This window comes from Penicillium argentinense, assembly GCF_028826775.1.
Source record: "Penicillium argentinense strain IBT 30761 chromosome Unknown utg000010l_segment0_segment0, whole genome shotgun sequence".
NCBI lineage: Eukaryota > Fungi > Ascomycota > Eurotiomycetes > Eurotiales > Aspergillaceae > Penicillium > Penicillium argentinense.
The window spans coordinates 1159856-1175556 of record NW_026622669.1 but is presented as its reverse complement, the minus strand read 5'-3'; the positions used below and the strand labels follow the sequence as shown (position 1 = coordinate 1175556).

The 15701-nt window shown below is 50.0% G+C and overlaps 7 protein-coding genes across 7 annotated transcripts; 4 read left to right on the top strand and 3 right to left on the bottom strand.

Annotated features, from left to right (window-relative positions):
- Window positions 1-356: 356 nt before the first annotated feature.
- On the top strand, window positions 357-1583 carry N7532_010138 (uncharacterized protein; the record flags this gene model as incomplete). Its single annotated transcript, XM_056622629.1, has 3 exons — window positions 357-672; window positions 723-868; window positions 981-1583. The coding sequence occupies 3 exons, from the start codon at window positions 357-359 to the stop codon at window positions 1581-1583; spliced, it is 1065 nt and encodes a 354-aa protein (XP_056470045.1).
- A 169-nt stretch (window positions 1584-1752) lies between these two features.
- N7532_010137 (rRNA-processing protein SOF1) lies at window positions 1753-3207 on the bottom strand (the record flags this gene model as incomplete). The annotated part of the gene is made up of 3 exons (XM_056622628.1): window positions 1753-2113; window positions 2168-3150; window positions 3205-3207. The coding sequence occupies 3 exons, from the start codon at window positions 3205-3207 to the stop codon at window positions 1753-1755; spliced, it is 1347 nt and encodes a 448-aa protein (XP_056470044.1).
- A 220-nt stretch (window positions 3208-3427) lies between these two features.
- Window positions 3428-4754, top strand: N7532_010136 (proteasome regulatory particle lid subunit RPN6; the record flags this gene model as incomplete). Its single annotated transcript, XM_056622627.1, has 2 exons — window positions 3428-3695; window positions 3748-4754. 2 exons carry the CDS (start codon window positions 3428-3430, stop codon window positions 4752-4754), a joined length of 1275 nt encoding a protein of 424 aa, XP_056470043.1.
- A 441-nt stretch (window positions 4755-5195) lies between these two features.
- N7532_010135 (SWIB/MDM2 domain-containing protein) lies at window positions 5196-6780 on the top strand (the record flags this gene model as incomplete). The annotated part of the gene is made up of 2 exons (XM_056622626.1): window positions 5196-6218; window positions 6277-6780. The coding sequence occupies 2 exons, from the start codon at window positions 5196-5198 to the stop codon at window positions 6778-6780; spliced, it is 1527 nt and encodes a 508-aa protein (XP_056470042.1).
- Window positions 6781-8977: 2197 nt separating this feature from the next.
- On the bottom strand, window positions 8978-9412 carry N7532_010134 (Zn(II)2Cys6 transcription factor; the record flags this gene model as incomplete). The annotated part of the gene is made up of 1 exon (XM_056622625.1): window positions 8978-9412. The coding sequence occupies one exon, from the start codon at window positions 9410-9412 to the stop codon at window positions 8978-8980; it is 435 nt and encodes a 144-aa protein (XP_056470041.1).
- A 3463-nt stretch (window positions 9413-12875) lies between these two features.
- Window positions 12876-13945, top strand: N7532_010133 (uncharacterized protein; the record flags this gene model as incomplete). Its single annotated transcript, XM_056622624.1, has 3 exons — window positions 12876-13091; window positions 13141-13244; window positions 13276-13945. The coding sequence occupies 3 exons, from the start codon at window positions 12876-12878 to the stop codon at window positions 13943-13945; spliced, it is 990 nt and encodes a 329-aa protein (XP_056470040.1).
- Window positions 13946-14668: 723 nt separating this feature from the next.
- rpp1 (ribosomal protein P1) lies at window positions 14669-15337 on the bottom strand (the record flags this gene model as incomplete). Its single annotated transcript, XM_056622623.1, has 4 exons — window positions 14669-14715; window positions 14772-14904; window positions 15021-15098; window positions 15269-15337. 4 exons carry the CDS (start codon window positions 15335-15337, stop codon window positions 14669-14671), a joined length of 327 nt encoding a protein of 108 aa, XP_056470039.1.
- Between the last annotated feature and the right edge of the window lie 364 nt (window positions 15338-15701).

Sequence of the window (15701 nt, the reverse complement as noted above, 5' to 3'; positions counted from 1 at the left end):
TTGAGCCTTTCTTTAGAATCTTTAGTTTCCAAGTCGAATGTAATCCATCAAATGTAAAGGAGCTTATCCCGATCTTATCGGCCCCACGCGCGCGCCCAGGCCGAATTCCCCCAAGAAACGTCAGGCTGTTCTCCTCTACCATCCACGACAGCAGCTCCCCGAGTCGGGCGCGCACAACAAGAATCTTGTTGAATCATAATGCATTGAACCAGCAGTGCGCATTATTATCATTCGTCCAGCTCAGATCCAACACTGCCGTTCCTTGCGGTGCATCTCGCGAGACGTGTCACCTGGCCCAATCAAACTGAACTAAGCCCGCGACAAGAGGAATCCTCGAGATATAATTCGATATCAATATGTCCGCACCGAAGGTCATAAAGACGAGCTCCACTCTGCCAGACTCCTCTCCGCAAAGACCCTGGTCCCACCATCTGACCCTGGACACGCTCTACCGCGTCCTCCAACGAACGCTCCTCTCCCCCTTCCTCGCGTGGCTCGTCGTCCTCTGCCTCCGCGCCCAAGTGACACCGCCCACTGACCCAGCCTTCTTGATCACGGTCGCATATGCTGTCTTTCTATCTGTGCTCTTCGTCGCGCAGACGATTAACCATCGCGTTGCGTATGGTGTCCCGCGGACAGTGGACTCGGATCGAGAGGTGGTGCTGATTACCGGTGGGGCTAGTGGGCTGGGATTGCTGATCGCGCAGATTTATGCATTGAAGGGGGTGCGGTGGCTGTGTTGGATATAAAGGAGTTTGGTGGGATCGGGGAGCAGGAGGGTCTGTTCGGGGAGGGGGTATGTTATTACCAGTGTGATGTTGGGGATAGGGCGGCTTTGGAGAGTGCTAAACTTGAGATTGAGAAAGAGGTATGTTTACCTGTTTGGAAAAGAATCGATCTGTTTGCTTTCAATTTACGGAGAAATATTTGGTTTTGATTTTTTGTTTTCTTTAAATTGTCGCTGATATTGTTGGCTACAGCTTGGCACCCCGACTATCATTATCAATTGCGCTGCGGCAAGAATCAACGGTGACAGGCTCTTGAACCTCAAGGCGGATGCATTTGAGAAAACAGTGCGCACCAATCTTATGGCTGCGTTCCATCTCTATCAAGTCTTCCTGTCGGGTATAATAACGAAGGGTGAGAATGGTGGCACCATTGTCACCATTAGCTCGGTTTTAGGCCAATTAACCCCAGCGGGCTTAACCGACTACTCGGCCAGTAAGGCAGGGCTCAGCGCACTGCACCGAACAATGGAAGCGGAGCTCCGCGAGCATGAGCAGATAAAGATGTTGCTTGTCGAAACGGGGCAGATGGCCACACCGCTGTTTGACTGGGTCCCCACACCGAGCCATTTCTTTGCACCAGTGTTGGAACCTGTGGAAGTGGCCCGTGAAATCGTTGCAGCAATTGATAGCGGCCATGGTGGCGTACTCCGATTGCCAGCATTTGCGAAACTGGTCAATTTGTACGCTATCTTGCCAGCCGCGATTCAGCGGATAGCTCGATATGTGAGCGGCATTGACAATGCCGTGGCTTCGGGAGACCGTAATGGCCACGAAGCTATGAAGAAGGACAATTGAGGAGCCTGCACATAGTGGACACGAGCTCAAAGAGAGACTGGGCGAATACATTCTGCACATAAGCCGGGCACACTCTGTCGTACCTATTCAAAGTCATATTTCGCGGCCATGTATGTAAATGCTGACACAATTTCAACCGGTATATATGCAAGCGGATATTGCAAGGCGTTTACTGCTCGCGAGTAAGAATCATCTTCTCACGCTCATTCTGTCTCTTCTTCAGATTGGCCTTGCTCGTGTGCTTGCGCACGTTCTCCTCGCGTCTCCTGATGGCGGAAAGTTCCTCGCGCTTGATCTCGCCAGCCTTCTTAACAGGCTTCGGCAGGTGGCGTTGACGCTTGATGCGGCGAATCTCAGGCATGTGGGCGTAGCGCTTGATAAGGGCTTGGTCATATTCGAGCTTGCTACGCTGGCGAGCACTCTTGATACCGCTGCGGTCGGAAGCCTTGGCACGCCACAGGCGAACGTTGCCGTCGTCAGATCCGGAAAGCACGTACTTGTTGTCGGGTGTGAATTTGGCAGAGAAGACACTGCATTATACATTAGTATCAATGTATTCGAGGCAGGTGGGGGGCTAAACATACCGTTGCATACGCTTGGTGTGGTAAATATCACGGGAATGACCACGGGCTCTGTCCCAAAGACGAATAGTCTTGTCGTAAGAAGCGGTAACTAGTTCTTCACCTGTAGGGCTGAATTCGATATCCATAACAGCCGCAACATGGTCCTTGAGCACATTGAGAGCGCGGTCGGTCTTTCTCATATCGAAAATGTAGGCGTTGTGGTCTTCGTTGGCAACGGCAAAGTTGAAGGCTTCCATAGGGTTCCAAGAAATAGCGTTGGACGCCAACTTGAGGACTAGCTTGTGCACCGGCGAAGAAGTTCGCAAATCGTACATTATGATTGAACGATCAATAGCAGTCGAGGCAAGAATCGATGTTTCGGTCTGGTTGAATGCGATGGAGGTGATGGTGTCGACGTTGGTGGGCCAGTGAAGAGTCTGCGAAGGTGTGGAAGAGGGTCGAGAAAGGTCATAAATGGAGATCATCGATGAGTTCGCAGCCGCGAATGCAGGGTCAGTCCGGTGGTGGGAAACACCAGTGAAGGCGCTCGATCCTAGGTAGCTGGCCATTGGAGGCGCATCGCGCGACGAGTTGTATGGGTCCCATAGTTTGACTGTCTTGTCACTTGCACAAGAAAGTAGTTTTCTCTCCGGAGTCCAGCAAACACCCTTAACCATATTCTCATGGGCCTGAGTTTCCCAAACTTCGCCGCGAGTCGTCAAATCCCAAACCTTCACTACACCATCACCACTACCACTTGCAAAACGTTCGAGGGAGCCAGGATCCTTCGCCATACTGTACACACCGTCGACATGACCGTCACCCATTTGGCAAAGAAAAGGAGCAGCAAACATGCGCTCCATCTTCACGGCATTTAGAGCACGAGTATATTCTCGAGCGCGTTCAAATGGATGCTGGGCCGGGTCGAGATTCCGCGACTGGCGAACGACAGCGGACCCGGGGGCCTGCTGTGACGCCGTGGAGCGAGAGAGCGCTTTGATTTTCTATTCAAAATTAGCAAAAATGTTCAACTGACCTAAAATAAAACCGGAACTTACCATTTTGTTGGTGGAATGTCTGCAAAGAAAATGTAGAGCGGAGCGAAACTTTTTTTCTGTTGAAGGGATGATTTGCTAAGCGGGCGGTGAGGCCGGCAGCTGCCAGCTTCAAGCTCCCCGACTTACGCCCGACCAAGCCTTCCTTCCACCATCCACTCTCAACGTCCTTGCTTTGTCCGGAATCCTTCCCATCCGACCTCTTAATTTTTCTCTTCTCTCCATTATGCCCGCTTCCACCAAGGTCTCTCCGCGGATACAGGAGGCCCGGGACCTGGCGAAGCAGGACCCCTCGAAAGCCGCTACCAGTTATCAGAAGATCCTCTCCGAAGGACCGGGGTCGACAGAGGCCTCCTCGCGAGACTACGAACATGCATTGATCGGATTGGGTCAGCTGTACCGGGATGCGAAGAAGCCGGAGGAGATTGCGGACCTCATTAAGACCAGCCGAGACACCTTTTCGTCATTTGCCAAAGCCAAGACCGCGAAGCTCGGTAAGCAACTCCATCGACTCTTCGAAACGACGATACTAACATGTATTCATAGTCCGTCAGCTTCTCGATCTCATCAGCGAAATCCCTAACACCCTCGACATCCAAACCACCGTCATTCAATCATGCATAGAGTGGGCCATCGCCGAGCGACGGTCTTTCCTGCGACAGAACCTCCAAGCCCGCCTCGTCGCGATCTACATGCAGAAGCAGGCCCACTATGATGCTCTTACGCTCATCAACTCTCTCCTCCGCGAGCTGAAACGCCTCGATGATAAGCTAATGTTGGTGGAGGTTCAACTGCTGGAGTCGCGTGTGTACCATGCTCTGGGTAATCAAGCCAAGGCACGTGCTGCTCTTACAGCGGCACGCACATCTGCCGCATCTGTCTACACGCCTCCCAATCTGCAGGCTGGTCTGGATATGCAGAGTGGCATGCTGCACGCCGAGGACAAAGACTTCAACACCTCATTCTCATACTTCATCGAGGCTCTTGAGGGATACAACTCTCTCGACGAAGGTGAACTTGCCACTGCTGCTCTTCAATACATGCTGCTGTGCAAGATCATGTTGAATCTGGTTGATGATGTGACACAGTTGCTTGGTTCGAAGCAGGCCCAAAAGTACGCTAGCGCACGCCTGGAAGCCATGAAGGCCGTGGGACGTGCTCACGCCAATCGGTCTCTGGAGGAGTACGAGAAAGCGCTCTCAGACTATCGATACGAGCTCGGTAGCGACACTTTCATTCGGAGCCACTTGCGCCGTCTATATGATGCGATGTTGGAACAGAACTTGATCAAGGTCATTGAGCCGTTCAGCCGAGTGGAACTGGACCACATCGCCAAGATGGTCGGCCTGGATGTTCAGCAGGTAGAGCGCAAACTCTCGCAGATGATCCTTGACAAGGTGATCATCGGCGTGTTGGACCAAGGCTCCGGCTGCTTGATTGTATTTGACGAGGCGGAACGTGATCAGGCCTACGACGCGGCGCTGGACACGATCGAGAAATTGAGCAATGTGGTGGAAGGATTGTATACTAACCAGGCATCGCTCCTGGAGTAAAGGGACAAGGACTACAAGTGTAGGGCTATTGAATGATTTTAGATCATGGGAAATAATTGATCTATGCACGACTTTCACTATGCAGTCTTTTGCGTAAACCAGTAAGAGTAAGGTTCGAGTAATCTGAACTACAGATTGTAGGTGTCGCCCTAGTTAAGGCTGCGTTTTCGAGTCTTGCTGGAGGCCATCTAAAGTTGAGTCATCGAATACTAGTCATCAGACCCCCGAGTTCCTTTTCAAGCAATATTAATCGCAGGATATATGGTAAGAACAAAAAGCTGGTAGAGTTCAATTGACGTGGTGGCTGCTTGGGCGCGGGTTGCCGAATCGGGTAAAGCGCGGCCGGCAAAAGAATCGCGACCTTCGCCCTCGCGCAACCTCATCCTCCACCCAACTCCACGTCGGAGCCACTGCAAACCTGGATCGGCAATGAACGCTCCCATGCAGCCCAATTACGCCCGGGGCTTCCCCCCGACTGCCCAGCGGTCTCCAGCGGCACCCCGTCGCCCTCCCGTGCCAGGTTCGTTCCCCTTTAACACGCTTCCGTTGCCTGCCCAGCCCCGTCTAACATCCGACTTTCTACAACGCATAGGCGCGATGCCCGTGCCAATGGCCCAACACGCCGTCAACCCGCAATATATGCCCGTGCAGCGTGCGATGCCGCAGCCTAACGATGCCGCTCTGCGCCGCAGTCGCAAGCCTACGGACAAGAACATTCCCGATGGTATCGAAGACGTCGTCATCGGTGAAGGTGTTCAGCAATACAACAATCTTCGCGAACTCGAAAAACGACTCGATGCGGCCGTTGTGCGCAAACGACTTGACATTCAAGACTCCATCAGCAAGACAGTGAAGAAATACCGAACCATGCGCATCTGGATTACCAACACCGTCGAGAACCAGCCGTGGCAGAACACTGGTAGCATCCCCGGCTCCGGTCGGTACAAGGTGCGCATTGAAGGCCGTTTGCTCGATGACAACACCGATCCCACCGTTCCAGAGGATGATGAGAAGGACTCTGCTGGCGAGTATGCGATGGACCAGGGTAAGGAAGGTGAGGATAAAGAGAAGTCCGACAAGAAGAATCAGCGTTTCTCCCACTTCTTCAAGACTATCACCATCGACTACGACAAGCCGGCCATCACTGTTCCGGAAGAAGTGAAGCCCATTACCTGGAACAAGCCCCAGGTACCTTCCAACGCGGCACCTACCCCGCCAAACGCCGAATTCGATAGCTTGCAGTTCTCGCGTGGATCGCAAGAAAATCTGAACGTTACTATCAATCTTGTCCGCGATGAAACCCCGGAGCGATACAAGCTGAGTAAGGAGTTGGCTGAGGTACTGGACGTCGAGGAAGAGACCCGGAGTGGAATTGTGCTTGGTATCTGGGACTACATTCGCGCTATGGAGTTGCAAGAAGACGAGGAGAAGCGCCAGGTGCGCTGTGACCACCGTCTCCGCTCGGTAAGTGCCGAATCTTCTCGGATATACACCCCAAAACCATCGACTAACTTCTGTTCAGATCTTCGGCCGCGAGCAAATGTTCTTTCCCCAAATTCCCGAAATGATCGGGCCACACACCAGTCCCATGGAGCCTATCAAGCTTCCCTACACGATTCGCGTTGATGAGGATTTCCACAAGGATCCCACCCCCACCATCTACGATATTCGCGTCGCTGTCGAAGACCCCTTGCGCGCGAAGATGATGGCCCTCACCCAGAACCCTAAGTATGCCGCCGGTCTCCACCAAATCGCCGCACTGGACGACCAGGTTGCGCTTATCATCCAGGCACTCAACCACTCCAGCGCACGCCATTCCTTCTACACAGCTCTGAGCAAGGATCCCGTGGCCTTCCTCCGCCGCTGGGTCAACTCCCAGCGCCGCGATCTCGAGACGATTCTGGGCGACGCTGCTGACGGCACGGGCCCCGAATTCCGTCGGGGAGGTTCTAACAGCGCTTGGGAGACTCCCGTGGCGAAAGACGCGGTGCGTTACATGCTCGCCAAGCCTGAGCTTGCACGGTAGAGCTTTCTCATTCTCTTTGTCTAGCGGACTCTCGTTCTACTTGTATTCTGATTTCTTTGGGGCGCTTTTGTGGTGTTTGGTATGGTGTAGCTAGGGTATGTAAGGTAGGGTTAATCCGCTCTAAAATGTGATGTTTATGATACTCTCTTTCCATTGATTATTTATTTCTCGCTGTTCTATATGACATACGAAAAGACTATGCAACGTATGCAGAGTACGGAAGAGGAAATGATCAACAGAAAAGCAAAAAAATACAGCCGAGGGGCCATAAAGATACATAGTCGAATCCGCAGAGGTCGTACGAGCATAAGATTGTGGACAAAGGGGCCTGCATCTAAAGCACAAAGGAGAAAAACGAACGTGCTGGAAAAGCGAGTCCGCAATCATTCCCAAATCATTACTCACTACGCGAGGTAGTAGAATCATCTTCTCCGCCACTTCGCTCGTGCGGCTTGGAATCTGCTTCAATGCTTGCAAGATGATACTTCCTATCATAGTGACAATATTTGGCGAACAACCCGACTTGGAATTATTGCGGAGACGTGTGGAAGTGTACTGGTCAATGTTGATTAGCAGCGCCTCCCACTTGGTGTACGGTCGTTGAAGTAAAGTACTAACTCGCCATTGTAACTCAGACGGTAAATTCAAGGGAGATACCATCAGTGCAGATTCCGTATACTGTGGGATCTATCTTGCAAATTCTCTATTTATACAAAAAGGCTAGAAAATGTAGGTTAGTTATGCCTGGGATATAATAGATCTTGACTTACCCATGAGCGCCAGGAGCTGGATGGATCCTGGTGAAGTTTGGCCCGCATATACTGGATTTCAGATGGACGAGATTCGTCATTCTGTCCTTCGGCTCGCGGTACGTAATTGCAAAACTCACGCAGCCTTTGACAGTGTACGGCTCACCCTTGAATTTGCCAGGTCAAAGGAGAGGGACAATTCAGGCTGTAGGAAAGTAGGCTCTGAGCCCCTTCACGGTTTTCGATGGTGATCAAAACCCCAAGAGCTAGGACGACGACCCAGGATTTAATAGAGGTTTCATTCAGGATCGTGTGCGGGCCTACGTAGAATCGGATAAGCGTTGTATCCGAGACCTAAAATGGAAAAAGCTAGCTTTGACTCACAGATAGACTGCCGATAGATCCGCAAGGCCAAAATGAAGAAGATTTGTTAAAAAAAAAAAAAAAAAAAAGGTAAATTGTTGAAGCGCCACACTTCCTTGGTGACAGTCTTAGCCTGAGATACTCATTGCTGAGAATCTGTGAGGCCGAAATGAAGGAAATAGTACATTCATCATGAAAACAAATCAGTAAAGTCTTCAATCGCCACGCCATAAGGCCAGGAGGAGGGCGCCCTTTGTCTGCTGATTTGATTGGGTGACGACGAAGATGATATTAGGTTGGATGTGGGGTGAAGAGGGGGAAATGAGGAGGGAGAGAAGAAGATGGAGGGAAGGAGGAGGCAGAAAATCCGGAGCCCCATGTTCAGGCGGTGTTAGGCACGTGGGTGTGACTATCTGACTTGTTAGCGAGAAACTATCTTAGGGTTCATGCTCCATATTAGTAGTTCTAGTTGAAACCCTGGTCAAACATGGTGCCAATTTCGACAGTAGCGCCTTGAAATTCAACCTGCACTATGGTATTTTTATGAGAGTTGCATTCTACGTACATTACTACTGCGGTACTTGCTCTAGTATCTCTCCGGTCACCTATCTGGCCATCCATGGATGTACCTGGTCGTCTACCTGTCACCGCATGATTAGCTGTCTGGTTAGTTGTCGGGCTAGCCACCCTGGAGACTGATGCAGCATGGACCAATGAAAATAGAAGTTTGAGTCATAGAGTGGAAAGTCTTCAGCATATTTTCTACTCATACGGCCAGATAGTTCATTCTGGATTTTGGAAGTACTAGTAGAAACATTTAATATACCTGAAAGATCAGGAAGGAAGTGTCACACTGGTCTGGGATAAAAGGGACATGACTGTATCAACCCATTCCAGATACATTATTCTCTGCATTGGTTCAATTATTACACTAAACTTTTAGCTATAGATCTTAATCACATGGATTAGGTATTCAATCCGCAGAAATCCAGCTAGGGTATGACAAAGTTATGTATTTCAAATCAAGTAAACTTATTGATCGTACCGTCATCCACCAACTCCTCTGCTGGGTCTATGATACCGTACTAAAGATCAGAATATCCCATCTGATCAATGATTGAAAGAAACTCGGACGACGAAATTCCAATATTATCCAGGAACTCCGCATCGCACAGCAATTGCGGATCAGACTTAACAAAAGAAGAATTATCTTGTCCATTGAGCGACTGTCCCATTCCCTCAGGATCCGTACACGGCATCACTGGTAACTGAGAACCATCATTCATCATGCCCGTACTCGGACCCAGCATATCCTTAGGATCCAGCAATGTCAGAGTTCGAAGTCCTCGTTCTTCAACACTTGCGGCAAGCTCGCCGAACAGACGCTTTAGTCCAAGCAGTTCTAGCTTACGGACTTCCGCGACCCTGTTCCCTCTGCCGATCATTTCGTCGAGGATTTCATATGCTTTTTTCGTTGAGTCCTTGCCGTCCGATAAGCCCGGAAATAGGGAGTTGGCCATGATTAGATGAATTGCGGCGCCGTTCGTGAATTCGAGATCGGAGGGAAGGAAGACCTCTTGAATAAAAATATTAGTGAGTTCGTTGGAGTTTTTGCGAACGTCTCCCACCCACCTAGAATACCCTCTTCGTCGCTTAGAATCTGCAGTGTTTTGATGGCTGATTTTATTCCAGTGGATATCAATGTCGTGGTATGAGCGAAGAATGATTCCCAGTCCTTGGCACTTTGGTCCCGTTCTTCTAACCGTTGCTTCAGAACTGATAGGAGGAGAGGTCTTGTCGCGAGGATAACGCACTTGACTATCGGTTAGTTGGAATATAGCGATAAATAGAAATATCGACGACTCATCTGGTGATACAAAATTGTGATGTGACGCGTTCCCAAGGCATGGTGTCCACTGAGTTCGGGAATTTTGAAGCAATTATCTGCTCTATTTCTTGAGCGTGTCCGGCAAGCGTGTGCAGTATTGACCTTGTTGTCTCGAGGAAAGTGTCGGGATATGTCTTTGCGAATTTGTATACGCCTAATAAGCCATCAGCCATACTGCAATGAAAATTTCTGAAGGAAAGGCCTTGTTACCGGTCAGGATATATGAAAATAGATGGGATAGTCTAACCTGCAAGCTCAATGGAGTATCACACGGTGAGGATGTACTGGGCGGATCCATCAAGGTCGTAATATCGCTATCCTGCATGGTCATGGGTAGACCAAGGGAAGACGAAAAGTACCGGTCCATGATGTATAAGGTCCACCAGAGATTGCGGCATTGAGTAACAGTCTCAGGTCCTAGCTCGTGCACGGGTAGCTCGGTATGCAAGCCTTCGAGTTGAGCTATGTGGATTGCTTGGCCGATATATTCAATCGATGTCAGTGATATTTCAGCTCATGTTTTATGAGTACACCAACATAGACATGCGCTGACTCCCGATGGTCAATTGAATACAAGTATAACCCAGCCAGTGCCAGAACCTCAATTGCTAGCAGACTGTCTTTCCAAAGAGTCGCATGGTCTGGCATCAGTGCCATAGCCCGAATGAAGAATTTCGCTCTCGTTGGATCTTTTAAGGTCTTGGAATGTGAAAGGAACGCTTTTCTAAAGGCCAGGACCAAGAGGAACTGAACAAACCACAGCCGAGACTGTGCGACTTTCTCTGTGGCGCTCCCGCAATTAGGGCTCCCATAGTAGAACTCTTTGATATGGCCAACGAAGACATCTTCATCGAAGAAACGGTACTTTTGTCCCAGGTGAAATTTCACGGTGTCGAAGAGGTAAAACGTGTAATTAATTGGCGGCGAACCGCTGATATCAGGCGGCCTATCGACGGGGTAGGGTTTCCAGTTGACTTGGTATATCTCACCATCAAGCCTGTCTAGACTGTTGTATGGAGACCCGACGTGGAGTTTTTCGGTCATCATGAAGGTCAGTCGTTTTGTGAAAGACCATGTAGATTATCGTGGGAGCCAAACTGTCAGAATTAGCTTTCTTGTACCATGAAGCTCATTGGCTCTATTGCAGACATACTCCAATTGCGTTTGTTTTGATGTATGTTTTTTGATTATTTTGAGGGTTGGTTGAATGGATTTGTCCATACACTGAGTTCACGGTCTCCAGCCTGTGGAGCCGAATGTGCACTAGGCACGAAGCTTCTTGGTTCGGAAGATGTTCGGTCTCCAGTCACTGAACACGGATTTTGTGGAGAGTTATCATATCCAAAAGTTGTCTCTCTCGGTCTCTTTGGAGGTCGAGAATGGCAATTTCAATTTCTCAGCTCTTGTTGATATATGACGATTTCAGTTTAGTGTAAGCACCGCTTGAAACCAACAACCGCGTATGAAAAACAAACCTCTCGGTCACCACCAATTTCTGAGCTCCTTCTATGAAGCGACAGTTCATAGATCTTCGTTGGCAATTGGCACATGGATCGATCCCAGAGCATTTGATTTTACTGTCGACATGCCACACATCTGTCATTTGATAAAGGGGTCAGACTCGGCTGGGGGCTGCGCAAGGAGCTCAATGGTCTTCTCACTCACGCATTGGGTGTTCGCTTCGGCTTCCTGGGCAGAGACTGCATCGGCTTGGCGTGGGTTAGTGCACTGCTTCTATTGCATGATGGCCAGGAAGCCGAAGCGAACACCCCTTATTGGAGAGTCTCCGAGAGAATCTCCTGGTGGAGAAATACATTGTTCAACGCGACGACCAGGTGGATCCAATCAGGATTAATCCATTGCTTCACCTGAGTCTATCCAAGAATATTGGATACGGTGCACCCAGGCAGCGACTTCACCGAGATGATAATATTCATAATATTCGTCACCCGAAACCGGAGGATTGGAACTTCAATGATGTTAGCCAGTTTGCTTGTTTGATCGCTGGGTGCGATACAACCAGAGAAAACGGTGCAGCGAGGTTTATCCCAGGAAGTCATAAATGGGACAATCATCGCATGCCGACGATATATGAGGCCACTTTCGCAGGTACGAAGAACCATCAACCTGCGTCATTCTATGCTCTGAACTTCTCACGATAAACAGAAATGTCGGCTGGTTCGGCCTTGATTTTCTTGGGGTCCGCTTTCCATGGAGGGGGGCAAAACTCGGTCCCGGACTCAGTTCGTACCATGTATAGCCTATTCTTCTGCCGAGGGATCTATCGAACTGAAGAAAATCAGTTTTTGACTGTACCTTGCAGCAAGACAGCCACCATGAGCCCGAAGCTGCTGGATCTCCTTGGCTATACGCAACCTTCGTTGGCAATGGGTCTTGTAGATAAAGCCCTGATGAAGATTTAGAAGGCATGTGGCAGAAGGTCATGCAGTAGCCAAACTTGAGATGCTTTTTACTTCAAGGAAGAACCATCCTATGCCTCAGGTACCGGAGTTTCCAACAAATCTTAGTCCCTAATTTTCATTCCTAATAACAGTTGGTCATTGGGCTTGAAATGTCTCGCATAATCTTCTTTTCTCTCTTATCTAATATAGATTAATTTCCTAATGTAGTCAATAGAGCCCTGCACCCAAAATAGAGCAAACCGGTGGTGAGTGATAGTCATGGGATGAAAGCCACAGATCCGGGCAGCGGTATTTGGGAGCCGAAGCCACTTCTTGAAGCGATCACCTGAACGGGCTTGTAAACCGTCATCCGTGTATAAAGCCCTGATGATCGGCTTCAAGGCTCGGGAATGGCGCCAGTGCCTCCAAGATTTCAATCCGAGCTGAGCCCCATTGTTCGTGTGGGGGTCGGATCCGGGGTCTCGGGATGGGGTTCAGGTTTCGGAGCAAGCTCAATATGGTAGTCAGTACTGAATCAACCCAATCATTGCAAGGACTGGACAATACAGGGCACTGGGGAACAGAAGGTTTAAATATTTAAGAACCAAAATATGAGATTGATTGCTTATCCATCTGATCAATCTCCTTCATCTGATAACTCGACCTCATCTATATTTTCAAAACATTGCCATAATGGCTCCCGCAGCGCTTGTCGCATCTCTTCCGGCTCCTGTGCCAGTCGGACCTGCCACCAAGAAGGCCACACGTCCAACTAAGCCAATTCCTCAGTCTTTGATTGATGGTGCCAAAATCGGCAGAAGCGAGTCGTCCGATCCCAGCAAACATCTGAAATTTCAACCTCCGAAGAATATTCGCACAATGAAGAAAATCGGCTTAGAGGGCCAGGGCGTTTCTTCCCCACGCGGCCACCGATCCTTTCCCTCTCTTTACTGAAGAGGCCATCAAGCAGATGCGTGCGGAGATCTTCAGCGAGAAAGTCCTCGAGGAGTGCCAATACTCTTCTACTTTCAACCCAAACATGATTCGAGGGATGGGTCCTGCGTATGACAATTTGCTTATACTTCTCGTTTAGACGAGCCCCCTTTGCCTACGATGCGTGGAAGTCCCCCGAGGTTCTACCCAAGATCTCCGAGGTTGCAGGAATCGACCTTGTCACATCCTTCGACTTTGAAATCGCCAATATCAACATCACCATCCCGAGCGAGAACCAAGACATCGATGAAATCCTCGACACACCTTTTGCAGACCGAACATCTGCTGTCGCCTGGCACTACGACAGCTTTCCATTCGTATGTGTCACTATACTCTCCGACTGCACCGGTTTGGTCGGTGGAGAAACTGCATTGAAGACTCCGAAAGGAGAAATCCTGAAGGTCCGAGGCCCGGCCACTGGAACTGCAGTGGTTATGCAGGGAAGGTACATTGAGCACCAAGCTCTCAAAGCTATGGGTGGTCGCGAGCGCATCAGTATGGTTACTTGCTTCTGTCCTAAGGACCCCCTGGTCAAGGACGAGACCGTTCTGGTCGGCGTACGGGGTGTCAGCAACATCTCCGAGCTCTATACCCAATACACTGAATACAGAATGGAGATTCTGGAGGAGCGCATTCGCCACACGTTGAAGCAAGAGCGTGAGCGCGAGATTGCGAAGCGTCCATTTGACATTGCAAATACCCGGAGCTTCTTGCTAGAACAGAAATTGTTCTTGGACTCTATGCTTAACGAGATTGTCGAGTTGGATTAGAGAGGCTGTGGCATTTGATGACCCGGGCCCGAGGGTAGATCATAAGAATAGCTTTTAGTACCATTGTATGCGAGTACCAAGAATAAATTTACGACTTTCGCTTTCACATAGCTGGGCAGGGAAGACGAAGTAAAAAGACAATCGAATCGTTCGGCAACAAGCCCTGTGTCACAGCCCCGTAGGACCACTGCCATAAAATCTACGTCCAGCAGAAAGCCCAATGAATACTACTAGATCACCCCGGAGTAGATCATGACCAACATTCGATGACTCATAATTGCAGAGCAGACACGGCATAAGAGCCAACACCGAAGATCACCAATCGAAGCGGAGCAAAACATCATACATCTCTACCAGCCCGACCAGCTGTCATAACATAGTGGACAATCGGAAAATGTGTGCCAAACGTCTTTCTTCAATTCCCCTATCCTGGAAGCAACAATAGTTTCGGAATCACAGCGGTATCCGACCGAGTCTACCTCTGTCACTGAGTGATGCAGAGGCACACCATGCACCCAGTCTCCATTGAATGTCCTTGTCCGTTTGAATCTTTTGCTATTTTCTTTTTTGTTGTACCCGTGATCTAGGTCTTCGTAGAAGGGGTCGTGGAGTATCGAGTACAGGAGAGAATCGTCGAGGGAGCCGACACGCGGCAGCGGGATAAAAGGTGAGGAAAAGAGCAAAAAGGAAAGGTCTTCATATTCTTCTGGCTGGCGAAAACGCTTAGTCGAACAGACCGAAGCCCATGTCCTCATCGGACTCCTCCTTCTCTGTAAGAAAGTTAGCATGTGGTCTTGGCACACAAAGTGCTGGAGATGAAACTTACCCTCCTCCTTCTTCTCCTCGGCGGCAGCCTCAGCGGGGGCAGCAGCACCACCGGCAGCGGCACCGGCGGGAGCGGCGGGGCCAGCGGAGCCGACGTTGGTCAGGAGCTCCTTGATGTCCTTGCCCTCAAGAGCCTGCGGTTGAAAATTGTAAGTCAACTGTACTCTATGTTGCCGAATGTCGAAAAAGTTCGGGTCGCATAAAATGCGACTTTTCGGTGTGGGCGAAGTGGCAGGTGTCAGATATTTACCTTGGCGAAGATGGAGGTCCAGATGGGCTCGATCTCAGGAACCTTGGCGGCACCGATGAGAGTCTGGAGCTTGTCGGCCTGGTAAAAAATGGTGAGTTAGCCGCTGTCGAATAGATTTGGCGTATTTGTCATGGTGAAGCGATAAACGGCTGTTGCGTTCACTCCTTGCGACCAAAATCCCAGCAGAGAAACTGCAATCGCGCGTCGATGCTTCACGACTCAACAATCTCGGAAAAGTGAGAACGTACGGTGACATCAATGCCCTCATCGGCCAGGATGAGAGCGGCGTAGGAGCAGGCGAGCTCAGCGGTAGACATGTCGACGGGTGGTGTTGACCGGACTGGGTTGAAGATGAAGATGGGGAAGAAGAGAAGAGAGGGAAGTATCAAAGGCCTATCCGAACAGGGCAACCGCGCGGGCGTGTGTGGGAAAAAGCCCTCGCTTAGGGCTTGGCCAAAATAGGTGTAGCGCCTATGTGGCCCGTGACCTCCAGGCCCAAGGCACTAATCCCGATGCGGCTCTATTCTGCTGACTCATCGCCTCCCACGTAATCAGACCGTATCGCAGCTCGATATCAATCGGTCCCGGACTGACATCACATCGTCAAACTGTGGGGTTCGAGTGTTCACGCCTTCTTCCGTCCGTCTCGTTACCACCATCACTTCGAACTGATCATTCCAA